Raw genomic sequence first — 13591 nt, forward strand, 5'->3', positions numbered from 1 at the left:
ACCCTGGTGTGCCTGAATCAGAGCCAGCCAGGCACAAAAGCACACAGGTCATTTTAAGTGCCCTGATCATCCTCATAGTCTGGAAAACAATGTAGTCCTGAGGGCCTAAACTTGTATTACACAGACAGTTGGTGACATAACCCATTTAGATCAAACACCCCGTGGAGTCGCTCAGGTCTGCTCTCACCAGCAGCACTGCTCGGATGGGAAACCAGAGCTGCCTCTCCAAATGCCCAAAGTGAGCTGAAGCAGAGAGATATTGGGCAAAGGCAGGGCCAGTTCAGACCTACCCAGACGGCATCGTCCTGCCTGTAGTGCCTCCAGTTGCGGCCGGTGTCGCTGAACATGAGCGCGTAGCTGGTCACCCAGTCCGAGCTGCCGTACCGGCCCTGCGTGGCCACCGCCACCATCTCCACCCTGTCCCCCAGGTCAACCTGCAGCCACTGCTGCTCGTTGGACTCCAGGGGGGACCAGCCACCAGCTCCTGAAAGAGGGCATGAAGAGAATTCAGATGACAGCACAAAATAAATTATGCTTGATAAAGAGCCGTTAAATTATTTCAGGTCGTCACAGAGGACTTGAGCACGCAGCAGTTTTTTTCATATTTCATTATTAGGAAATACACTACATGAGGTGGGCTTCCATCAGCTTGTCTCCATTAACCTAAAGTTCAGGAGGAATTTCAAATTTCTAGGACATTTTAAAGAAATTTATTATTTTTCAGCTATACAAACATCAATGAGGTTGGCATGTGCTCAATCACAAAAAAAAAAAAAAAAAAAGAAAAATCACATCTATTCCCTCCTTGCAGTTCTGGGAATGTGGACTTGTAACTTGCCGTTTGCTTTGATATTTCCCTTTTTGCTATCTTCTAAAAGAATTGCAAAATGTTAGTTATTTTAATATGAGGCCTATTAAGTATTTGAAAGAATGGTTTAATTACAGCTTATAAATGCATTTCAGATAATTTGTTGTAAAGCTAGAAACCATTTGACTGAACAACTAAAAGGACTGCCTTCACACTGGATAGTAGGCAGTCTCTGACATGACCTTGTAATTCATGTTTGTCCTTTAAAAGTAAAGATTTGCACTATCCCTTGAATTCTATTAGCAGTTAAAAATGCCTATGGTAACACCAAGCCGATGAAACAGAACTGCAACCACTGCTTGCATTTTACCACTTTACTCACTACAATAAATGGGAGATTATGGTTCAAAAGCAAATCATTCCAGACTTGAATATATTATTTTAGGGTTTCTTGCTTTCTTTCACACCCTAAAATACAGGCTATGTTTATTTTCCTTTGAGTTGTTTCTCCTTGCACACATTTATTCTCTGCATACACCCAGTGTTCAATTCAGCCTCACCAATAAGCAACCTCTGCAGCTATGAAGAGCACAAGCCATCAACCAAGTAGCCAAGACATCAAATTTTGAGGCTGCCACTGCTTCTGCAAACTAACATCTTTCTGTTTTGTCATTATTAATGAAGTTTGGAAAAGCACTCCAGTGTGACTACAGTGAACACTCTCATACTGGGAATAAAACTAAACTGATCTGTCTCAAAGTTGCTCCATGAAAAGTTCATTGAAGTGAATAGAGTTGAAAGTTTAATAAATGTTTCTATCAATTAACTAAATTTCAGTAACTCTGCACTTTTACAAACATCTTGTTTTTCCTGGATGGCATTTTACTTTCCCCACTCACAACTGAAATCCCTTTCTCTACAAGTAGGTGTTAAAATTGTCATTATTTACAATTTAATAATATAGGATTCATCTGAACTCCTGAAACAGAACCATTCCAATATCTAGAAGGGAGAATTATTCCTGCTCCCCTGGATGACTCAGCCTTCATTCCTCTACAAGAGCTCTCCAGGGAAAAGTTTGCAACCAAACCAAAGCATACTCCTTCTTAGTGCCAAGATTTACCCTTTACAATCACCACGGAAGTCTTCATCAATCACTGATTATTTTACCTGCCCTAAATAGAATACTCTCTCCTGTGAGCATGCCATGGAACACCTAATGACAATACTAGGAATTTCATCACTGATTTCTTCTTTGACTACTTCAAAGCTCTTTTAACTCCATACCTATATATATAGTTTATATAAGACTATAATACAAAAGTCCCAACAAGGTTACCTCTCACATCACCTTTTTTTTTTTTTATTTTGATATTTTAAGTTCCATACAGAAAGTATGTTTTCTGCCTTCAAGGTACAAACTACAGAGCTGCATTCAAAGACAACAAACTACAGATTTCTCCTACACACAATTGTGACTATTGGGAGCCAAGGGCAAACTTCCTTTGGATTGTAATATCCAGTATTAAAGTAGACTTGGAATACAATAGTTGTTTCTCCTTTTTGTTTTTTTTTTTTTTTTTATGGTGTCCCCCCCCTGCCCAGTTTTATTCCAGGAACTGATATGATATAAAAGTCTGCTTCAGAAGTTCTGGCAAAGATGTTCCATTCATGGAACAAAAGAGCCTATTCTAGATGTTTTCAGCACATGTTAAAAGAAAGTAGGCATTTTCATCTTTCCTTCATTCAGCATAAAGAATGACAACTAGCTGAAGGAAAACAACTTATAACAAAAATATTTGGTGAGTTTTCCATTAAAAAAAACCAACAAACTTTGCTTTCTATGTTCTAGTTTATACATAAACTCTTAAGCCAAGCCTGTTAGCACAGATGCTTCCCAGCAGTATGCCAAAAATAATAACTAAATATCTACTTTATGCTATTTCCCTTCTGCTGCTAGAAGTGGCAGGAATGTGATACACTTTCCACAAAAGTGTTTGGCTTTCCTGTGCACTTCTATTTTCCAGCTTGAGCAAAACACTACAAGCTTATAATTTCAAAGTCAAAGAAATGATACACACTGAACAGAAATTTGGGAGATCAGTGCTGACTTGAGCCCTAAAATCATGGATTACATGGTGTCTCTGAACTGCATCTCTCTTTACACAAGCACATGTGTCTGCTGGGAATGTCAAACCTTAGATCTAAGCACTGCAGACAGGGCACTGACACCTGCTCACAGCATCACCTGTCCAAAGTTGGTCAAACATCAGTTATGGGCCAGGTCTTCACAGAACAGCAGCAATCATATATTTTTTTTTTTCTTGTGGAGGAGACAACCTACTGTGTTTCCCTCTCCCAAACCTTCACCATTACCATTTCCAGAGGTGGACAGTAATTCTACTGCTAGTAAGAATGGCAGAATCTCTGCAACAGCAAAGCTGCATTGGCTGCATGAGGCAGAACTGAAGCTTTTCCCACTGGGTCTCCCTCACTTCTGCTAATAAAACAAACACGTTGCTTCTGCTTGCTTCTCTGCTTATCCCAAATCCCCACCAAATACTGCTGTGTGTCAAAAATCAATAAATGTTCTTTTTCCTCCACATTTCCTCCGTCATACAGAGCAGGTGGCACAAGGGATGCTGGCATTTTTCCAGCACAGTCTGTGTCTGCACACTGCTTTCATGCACCTCATTCCTGATCGTCTGTCAACAACCCATCCTGTACTTTTTTTTAGTAAGTAGCAAAAAAGCACAACCAAAGCAGAGCAACTATTTAGAGCCCTTTGCTCCTCTCCCCCTCACTTGATGTTTGCCCTGTGGACTGCTTGCCAGCACAGGCCCAAGACAAAGAAGAAGAAGAAGGTTCTAATAGGCACAACACTGGCTACTGCAGACACAACGTCCAGGACATCAGCTGCTCTCAACAGATACAACCATAACCCAATTTCTTTTTCCTTCAATTGGGCACAAAGATATTGAAGTGGACCATATAACTTTTATTAAGTGTGGCATAAACACAAACCAGACAAAAAATTTGGCTTTGATTATGCCCATCAGATTTACACATCTATCTTAGGTGTGTTAAGATGCCACATTGTCTCACACAAAAACAAGAGGGACGGGATGTTCAATATTCCCCCTTTCTGCCACAAGGTTCTCACTGGCATTGACAGGATTCTTCAAATTGTGCTACACCACCATTCCTCACAGCTCACACATTTCACATCTTCTGGGGATCATTTCAGAGGAGGTATTCAGCATGGGAAAATATCCCAGTGGAGAAACAATACCATAGGAATCTGATATATTATACATATTTTCCATAGCAACAAATCAAAATGCAAGAAATATGTGGAGAGCAAGGATCTGATGGTTTCTCAGCTGGAGACACATATGATTTCAAGAAATATGATCAAATACTTTTGTTTCTTTTTCAGACTGTTTATACATTTTGCAAGAGCTGTTTCAAAAATTGCATTTAAGCCCAGTGTTACACAGTCAATGCTTTTTGATGTTCCCCAGGGCTGCTCAGGATGCCCACACTCATTTGTAGTTGATTATTACAAAGCAAAGGGAATTATTATTTCCACCCTACATGCCTTACAAACAGCTCAAATATCTTTATATAGCACTAAAAACTCCTGGACTTCCTACTGCAACTAAGTGCTTCCCTGCTGCAGAATTTTACCTTAATGCCCACATCAAACACTTCCTGGCCATAAAACAAATTCTTTTTGACACATATATGCTTTATATTCTCATAAATATTTGCCTATACTGACTATTCAGGAGAGCTAATAAGAACTGAAAAATCTTAAGTGATGCAGTCATACTTGTAGCAATTTTCTTATTATTTTTCATTATTTATTTACTGTATACAAAAAAGCTGATAAATCCCTCTCATGGGCAAAAAATATATTCCATACCGTAGAATCATATTTATCACAATTATATTAGCTCTTTAGCATTACCAGTACAGATTTATCAGCATTTTAATTAAGTGCTTTCAGCTGTTCACACAAAGCTTTACTCATGGGTACTTTGTGTGTTTGTTTTTTCAAATGGCACATTCCACTACTGCAGGCCTTATTTTTAAAACAACAGCCTTTTACTTATTGTTATCTATTACTGAATAAACTTGATGAATTAGACCTTTCTGTCAATAAAGAACCGGCTTGGCTTTATGAATTCATCTTCACTTGTTGCATTCATGCTTACATTAACAAATATATTCATCTGGCTTTCTACCCAGGGGCTGTGCTCCTTGCAGCACTGTCTTATCAATTACAAGCAAAGCTAAACCTCATCAAAACATTCAATATTATCAGAAAGCCACAGCCCAGTCTTTTTGGGAAATATTATTCCTGTAAAGATATCTACTATTTGCATTCAAGTGACAGTCAAAGTAAGTTTCTATAGCCACCATGTACCACTGCTTGCTGTTCCAACCCAAGCTCAGGCACTGCTCTGGCAAGAGTAGACTTTGTTCTCTTCACAGTAACTGGTACAGGGCTAATTGTGCTGGAAACAGTATTGATAATATAGAGATGTTTTTGCTCTTGCTTACACACAGGCCAAGGCCTTTTCTGCTCATCACACTATTAGTGAGAAGGGCAGAGGGAACCCAAATTTGGGAGTGGACACAGTCAGGACAGTGACCCCAACTGACCACAGGGATATCCCATCCCATATAGCACCATGGTCAGCATTTAAAGCTGGGGGAGGAAGGAGGAGAAAAACAAGGATGTTCAGAGTGATGGCCTCACTTTTACTCTTGTGATCCTCTCCCCCATCCCACCTGGGGAGTGAGTGGCTGTGGAGGGCTGAGTTGCTGGGGTTTGTCCATGACATGTGCCCAACATGGGCCTCAAAGGGTTCAAGATAATTACAGACTTGAATGGAATGTACTAGATTGAATTTACAGCTGTTACTGCTGGTTAGCTATTAATCAGCAGCTTCTGTGTTTGCCATGGGGCTTGCTTCCCTTATTGCTCATTAGAGTCTACTGCTCATTAGTAGCTACTTTTTGCTGTACTGCTTATCATCTGCCTGCTGGGCCTGGGTACATTTGGATAACAGCAGTGGCCATGGTCTGGGCTGGCAAGGGGCCAGGGCACCTCTGCTGCTCCTGTGCACTGGGCAGGCTGGAACTGCAGTGCGGAGCCAAGCCAAGGGGCAGGGACAGTGACAAGGACCTGTGGCAAAAGGACAGCCCAGTGTCTGTGGCTGTGAGGAAGCCCATGCCAGAGGATGCACATCTCAAAGTGCCTGTGGCTGTGTCACATCTGTACCACAGCTGGTTGCTCTGGAGGGACTGTGGTGCCAGAGTAAGTGCATGGAGCAGGCACTCCCTGAAGCACCGTGGCTGTGCTGGACTATGTCAAAGCCACACAAAGCAGGGACTGCAGCCATGGGGAAGGCAGGAGCAGGTTTTACTTCTGAAAGGACTGTGGCTGTGGTAGGGCCATGCTGGAGTGAGCAGCTGTGTGGGGCTTCACTGTTTTTGGGGGTTAAGCCACAGCAAGTCCCCATATGAACACTGCCAGCTCTACATCTGCACATTCCTACATAAGTCCATGCAGCAAAAGAATTAGGGTAGAGTTTAGCTTCTAGATCCCTGCGTTGGCCTCAGCTCATCAGTTATCAAATAAGAATTAAAAACACAAAACAAAAGCTGCTGAAACAACCCCCTTACTTGGGGCTTGGCTTCAATACTCTGTCTCCTGTTCCCATGACTAGTGCTAAAAGATAGCATGGGCTTTATCAATGTGATACTGCATTGCTGAAAAACTACAATATCTTACCCCTCACTACATCACAAAACTACTGCAGGACAGTTAACTATTTCAATTTCTGACCTTAAACTGAAACCACTGTCATAATTTCAAACATTGATAATATCTCTTTAATATAGATTACAGAGTTTGACTTGCAACGCTGATTTTGAACCTCTTCCTCTTTTCTGCAGATAAAATTAGTTATTAGAGCCATCTGCACAATCACATAAGAATATCTATTCACCATCTCAGCCAGCAGTAGGAAACAAAGGCAGGACAAACTCAAATATCATGCTCAATATTTACAGCTTTCTTTTGTTGAGCAGTTACCATACAGGTAAATGCAGGTCACCTTTTACTTGCTGAGGAACTCTCAAGAGTTCAAATATGATATTGTAATTCCCATCTAAAACTTCTTTAATGGCCAAGGAATTTCCTATCATTAGTGCCAAGCATATAAGAGAGAGCCCTTTATTGTCTTTCTATATATTTATCAAATGGTGTTTGATTAAAATACACTTCAGGGATGTTTAAGAATAAAAATTCTGATTGATTTTCAATTAAAACCTTTTTTCTGATTGATTTTCAATTTAAAACCTAGTAGTGATCTTTTTTGGTGATCTTTTCCTAAAATAAAATTCATATGTAATATGATAATACAGGTCTTTCCACTTTTAGAGGCTCTACCTTGGAAATAAGATTAAAAAAAATAAGATGCAAATTTGCAACAGGATGGCAAATGATGCTCTAAATACTTCCAACTTCTCCTTTCTGGTACTATGTTTCATATTCATAGTTCCACCTGGTGTGTGAACTCATTATCTGGACCTTAAACATTCTTGATGGTAAATTTCTGGAAAGTTGTTTTTCATATTCACTGTTTCTGCAGAATTGCGTAGTCATTGAATTCCACTGGAATTTTATACCCAGTTGCTATTGTCTTTAGCACTTACATTTTAGAATAGGGTCTCAAACCTACTGAACTTTAAACTCTTAAAAGGGGGAACTCATCCAAAGCAAAAAAAATGTGTAAACTTCCTTAACAATATCTCTGTAAGAGAAGTGGAGATCTTCAAAATTAATAGAAGCTTTCTCTAATAAAGGAGGAAATTGCTCCTACATAGTGCACTCTCAGGAGCATAAATTAATGGCTCTATTCAGCTTGGCTCTGAATGCACTGCATACAAACAGCATAGAAAGTTATTTTTGTAGAAGTGATTAAAATGAATAGTTTAGGCATTTCATACTGCAACCTTACCATCTCTCCTGTTGAGTTTTGCAAAGCTGGGACTGTGGGTACTGAAGAGCTCAGAGGAACTGGTAAGGGCAGCTGAAGGTAAGGGAGATACCAATGCATCATCACAATTATCTAAAAAGGAAAACAGAAAGACAAAACATACAGAGGTCATTATATGAGCAACACAATATGCCAACTTGTGCTATCTCTAGGTCTCTGACTACTACTCTAGGTCTCTGACTACTTAGTAGTCAGAGAATGGACACACAGCACACTTGTTCTTGAATTCACATGTGAGAACTGAAAATAACCCTCCAGAATGTCCCAGTCTGGTGAGGCAGCACCACATGGGAGTGGCTGTTAAGACATTGAATGCTTGAAAAACTGGAAATTGTTGTCCTTGTTGCAGACTCTTGTTGCAAAAGCCACTGGAAGAGTGCAGGAGTACCCTGGCACACCTTAGAGAACACCCCAGGTGTTCTGTGTCCAGTAGTTTTTCCACAGAACAGGTGTGCACTGTAGGAGTTACAACCTCATATTTCTGTGTCGAAGTGACAAAAAAGAACAAGCCATGGTGGCTTTAGCAGCATCTAAAAATGTGTCCTGTGCTTCACAGGTGTCTTAGGTTGCACTAAAATTTCAAAATCTGAACATCTAAGTCATTTCTTCCCCAAGCTCACACAAATTGGTTTTGTTCACTCCCATGAGCAGCCTCTACATTTCTCCCCTCTTTCACATCTGCTTCTGAGGAGAGATGGGCTATGCTAACACTCCAGTGGAATTTTTGAGCCCCTAATGTTTGAACAGGGATGGAAGGAAATAAAGTAAATTTTCTCATTACAATGCTGTCACATAAAAACTCAAGAACATAATGTGGGGTTTCAGTAGGGAATAATAATAAAAAACCCCTCTCATTTTTAATTGAATCTCCCATGGAGCAAACATGGACCTAATTACTGGAAAAGGCCTGCAGGTCACCAGGATCTCAGGCCACCCCAGTGTTCTTGCACTCAGAGAGTAAATAAGCAGTTTGCAAGGATTTGGGGGGAGAGGGAAGGAAGGGCTACAAAAGACAAAGAATAAAAGCAAAACTTGCTTGATAGTTATGAAAATGAATTTAGATTATTCCAAACCTGAGTGATACCTTTTCCATATTGAGACAGTTTAAATTAAAATATTTCACATCTCTTTCTACAATGACTCTCTAAAACAACCCAGACACTCTTGCAATCAAAATCCAGCTCTATATAAAAGAAAATCAATGCAATCAATATAATTTATATCAGTGTATTGAACAATGGATCTCAAAAAACAAATTTCTATACAAAACCTTTTTTCTCATTGATTCCCAAGAGCAAAAAGGCCTGGAAAGATCAGCAAGATAGATAAATGATAAATTAGGGACAAGTCTGCACTGATGTTGAAACATCATTTCCACACTGAATTCTTATTTTGCTTTGTTCTAAAAAAGGGAAGAAGGGAAGGGAAGGGAAGGGAAGGGAAGGGAAGGGAAGGGAAGGGAAGGGAAGGGAAGGGAAGGGAAGGGAAGGGAAGGGAAGGGAAGGGAAGGGAAGGGAAGGGAAGGGAAGGGAAGGAAGGGAAGGGAAGGGAAGGGAAGGGAAGGGAAGGGAAGGGAAGGGAAGGGAAGGGAAGGGAAGGGAAGGGAAGGAAGGGAAGGGAAGGGAAGGGAAGGGAAGGGAAGGGAAGGGAAGGGAAGGGAAGGGAAGGGAAGGGAAGGGAAGGGAAGGGAAGGGAAGGGAAGGGAAGGGAAGGGAAGGGAAGGGAAGGGAAGGGAAGGGAAGGGAAGGGAAGTGTAAGGGAAGGGAAGGGGGAAGGAAGGGAAGGGTAAGGAGGGAAAGGGAAGGGAAGGGAAGGGGCTGAATTACAGCTAGGAAACCTTCCCTGAATTATTTTCTAACTATATAAAACATGTAAGTTTAAGGCTTCAGGATTTAGAACATAATTAAAATAACGATGATAGTTCTGAGAGCACCCAACTTTCAAGCCCAACTTTCAAGAGGTAAGAGTGTAATAATTGATTGACTCAGAGTGCATGCAGGAATTTCCTCCGAGTGAAGATGATTTTTGAATGGATACTCTGACAAGATGCAAGGTCACTCTTCCTCCCTTCTCTCAGTCAAAACTAACTTTGCACTGGAGGTTGAACCAAGAGCTCTACATGCACAGACCTACAATGCAGAATATGGCAGTTTTTACATGCCAAATGAAATTCCAGAGAGCAGGAAAGTGCTTGGGATGCACCAGTCAGCTTGTACATGCACAACAATCCAGAAAATTTGGAGAACAGCTCTGATATATCCTTTGTCAGAGACCTATCATGTACACATTTGAGACTGATACCACTTTCTAAAACTTAGCTGAAATATGGTACAGAGTTCAAAAAGGTGGGATGTGCATGGACAGTGAAGATCATTCCATTGGCCCTGTTTCCATGAGAAGGCAATATTGAATTGCAAACAAACCAGCCACGAAAGATACACCTCTCAAGGTTAGAAAATTCTCCAAGAAAGGATGTCATCATGTTTCCTTTTGTGATGGATGTAGAAAAGAAAGAGATGAAAAATTTTGTGCTTATGCAAGATCAGAGATGACCTATAAGAGCCAAACCTGTATCCCAATTCCCACCATATAATCGTAGTACACACATTTCAAGAGGCTTCATATGCCCCACTGGATATGAAAGAGAAAAACCCAACATTATTTCAGGTGCTCCCACATCTACAGCTCCTTACCTATGGCTCTTGACATATTTCTCCATTTGCTTTGGAAGTTTGCCTGTCAGAACAGGAACTTGGCTTCTTGGAGTTAACTGCATTATACGCCTATTAAAAGCACTGGTTTTAGCAATGAATAATTCCTCACTACAGAACCATTAAAAACATCTGGACACTCACAAAAGCACATTTACTAGCCAGTTGTTAACTTGTTTTCTCCTATGTTTTCCTTGACAAGATAATTAGCAAAGAAATAATGAAAAAGAGGGTCTAATTGCACCTATAAGACAACTTTTTATGCAAACCACGCAACAATACAGATGTTGATTTGCATTTGAGAAAAGGGTGCTGACCTTGAATATGCCAAGTTTTGAACAACAAGCAGTTACTGACAGCATTAACACTGTGATGAGTATTACTAGAACTTTCATAAAGAATCTTGCTTCCAGAATTAAGAAAAATAGTTACATATATCAACCCGAATTTTCTGGGTTTTATTCACTAATGATTTTTATAAAATAATGATAAAATTAACAAGGAAACAAAAAATGAGAAGGTAATATTTTGATTTTCATACTATGAAGTTGTTTCATTGATTGGTTTTGATTCTTTTCTTGGAGCTTTAATTACCATCCAAATAAAAACAAGGAAATATCTTCCCCTTCTTTGCCCATGCATTTTAATTCTTTAAAGAATGCTTTGGACAATCCTACAAATATAAATGCTATCAGTTCAAAATCATTCAAGTGACATTTAGACACTAATTATTAGGCTTCTTTGAAACATGCCAGATAATACCAGCTGTAGCTAATGCTGTACAAAACAGAATCTCAGAAGGCCTTTTGCCCAAATACCTGATTAAATTCTGTATGTTGTGAAGGGCTTCAACATCTATGACATGTATGAAAAAAATAACTGAAAAATATGTATCCAAGTCCTGGAGAGACAGTATTTCAAATGCTCCTGAAGAGCAGCAGGTTTCTCAAATACAGCTAACACAATACCAAAACAGAGTTTGCACAGAAATCAGAGATTTACACTAACTTTACTCGTTCTTCCAGTACACATTTCACACTGGTGTTGGTAGGCTTGGTATGATCCAGTTTATAACCGTCTTCAAGGCTGAGACAGCCTTCAGCAGCAGCAATTGGTACAAAGTATTTGACAAGCCACAGTAAGACTGGCTGCAGCAAAGATCTGAGTCTATTAGCAACCAAAAGCATCACAAAATAATGCCAATGCCATGAAAGCAGCACTCAGAGTAGGAACATGGGATTGGTGTCCCAGTGATGCAACTGGTAGGGGACAGGATGAAGAAAAAGGAGAGAATTATAACCATTTAGGTCCCATGATGGAGTAAAAAAGAGAAATTCAGAAGAGAGAAACTGTCATGCCTCCTTCTCTATCCCATGGTAATAAAAGCATTTTAAGGGAAGGTTTCTCTTGTAGGTGCTCTACCTTAAGAGCACAGGGCCTGGCACCAAAGAGCTCCTCCAACAGACCTTGCTCACACATCTCTGCTGAAACAGATGCAAGAGGTGCAGGGAGGGCAGGAGAGCTTGTAACCAGCTGTGCAAACCCCTGCCTGAACCACAATCCCTGAATTTCAAAGGGAGTTTAATAAAGGCTTCACAGAATCACAGATCTTTTGTTCACTGATAGCTATTTAAATACAGATATGTCCATATAAATATGAAGGAGATTTCAGGGTAAACCAGAGGCCTTGTAGCTTAGTCTTAAGAGGTCTCACTTGGAAATTAAAGGTACATTATTTCAGTGAGATTTTTGTTGCCAAGATATAAATTTATTCATTATTAAAATACCAGTAGAGTTACAGATGGTAGTGAAGTTAAATTGTGTGCATCATTTTGATTGCAATTGTAAATTGTCTCCATACTGGGATTTGAAGTTGAAAAGATTCACTGGAATTTATAGGCTAGATAAAATTCCTCTTAGCATTACCCACTTAATGGCATACTTTGTTTTAAAGATGTAAACCATGCATTTTGTACCATGCCTCTCAACAGTCCTCAGGAGTGACCACTGATGCCTTTCACTTCATCTGTTTTCCTCCTGCCTTCTGTAGGTAAAATTCTCCTTTGAAAAGGCAAAAAATACATACTTGGACTTACTGTGAAAATTAACCTTCAGCGTTATAATCCATCGAGACACATGTACATGGGAGAAGGAGGTAAAAAAAATACATACACAAAAGACACAGGAAATGCAGTAACATGGAGTATGGCTACAGATTTGGAAGAGATTGGGAGATTATTTCCATATCAACAGTCCCTACAAAAAGCCTCTCACAGGAACTACCACCTACAAATAGGTTCTACTACCAATTTAACAACCTTAGCAAGTGATGCTTGAAAACATGACAAGAAAAAATAAAATAAGCCCCAAACAACCTGTTTTTATGTAAAAAGAAATTCCTTCTTTTTTCTTCTATTTTTTTTTTCCTAGAGACTGGCTACACAGCTATGCACAGCTGTGGACTCCATCTGTTAGCTGAAATGCATGGCATATTTTTCAAGATATAAGACACTGGAGAAAGTACTTAACAACACAACGTTCCTTTTTCTTTTCACGCTATACTGCAAATAAACGTCAATAGTTAAGCTAATCATGAGCTCTTCCTAAGCAACTGTAAATTATGTAAGTGTTCTTTCATATGCCTGTAAAGTCATAAAAGTATTACTCAATCAGTGCATTTATCGAGTATTTTTATCATACAGTGTGCATGTATAACCTTGTCTCTCAAAAAGTGATCAAGTCTGATTTTGAATGACTCAAGGGGCTCTTATAAAACTGATTTAATACTGGATCTTATTTTTTTACTGACACAAGCATGTCTGCTGAGTAACTCCTACTCACAATAATGAAGTGGAATTGCATTTGAGGAACAGAGCGACAGGGCTCAAACTATGAATTTCAAATAGCCATCAGTGTATTGCCAGTAAACTAAAATGCAGAAGCAATTCTTGTTTAGAGAGGGTGAAAGAAAATCAGACTAAGCCAATTACCAACAA

General features: G+C 39.7%; 1 protein-coding gene across 1 annotated transcript in view; it reads right to left on the minus strand.

The window, feature by feature from the left end:
- The window catches only part of CNTNAP5 (contactin associated protein family member 5), a 264255-nt gene that overhangs the window by 189700 nt on the left and 60964 nt on the right, over positions 1-13591 (minus strand). The window contains exons 2-3 of the mRNA XM_079310955.1: positions 7846-7956; positions 291-484 (exon numbers count right to left, since the gene is read on the minus strand). Coding sequence (XP_079167081.1) covers positions 291-484; positions 7846-7956 — 305 coding nt within the window. The remainder of the gene's footprint in view (positions 1-290; positions 485-7845; positions 7957-13591) is intronic.

Source organism: Erithacus rubecula, assembly GCF_903797595.1.
Source record: "Erithacus rubecula genome assembly, chromosome: 8".
Lineage (NCBI taxonomy): Eukaryota > Metazoa > Chordata > Aves > Passeriformes > Muscicapidae > Erithacus > Erithacus rubecula.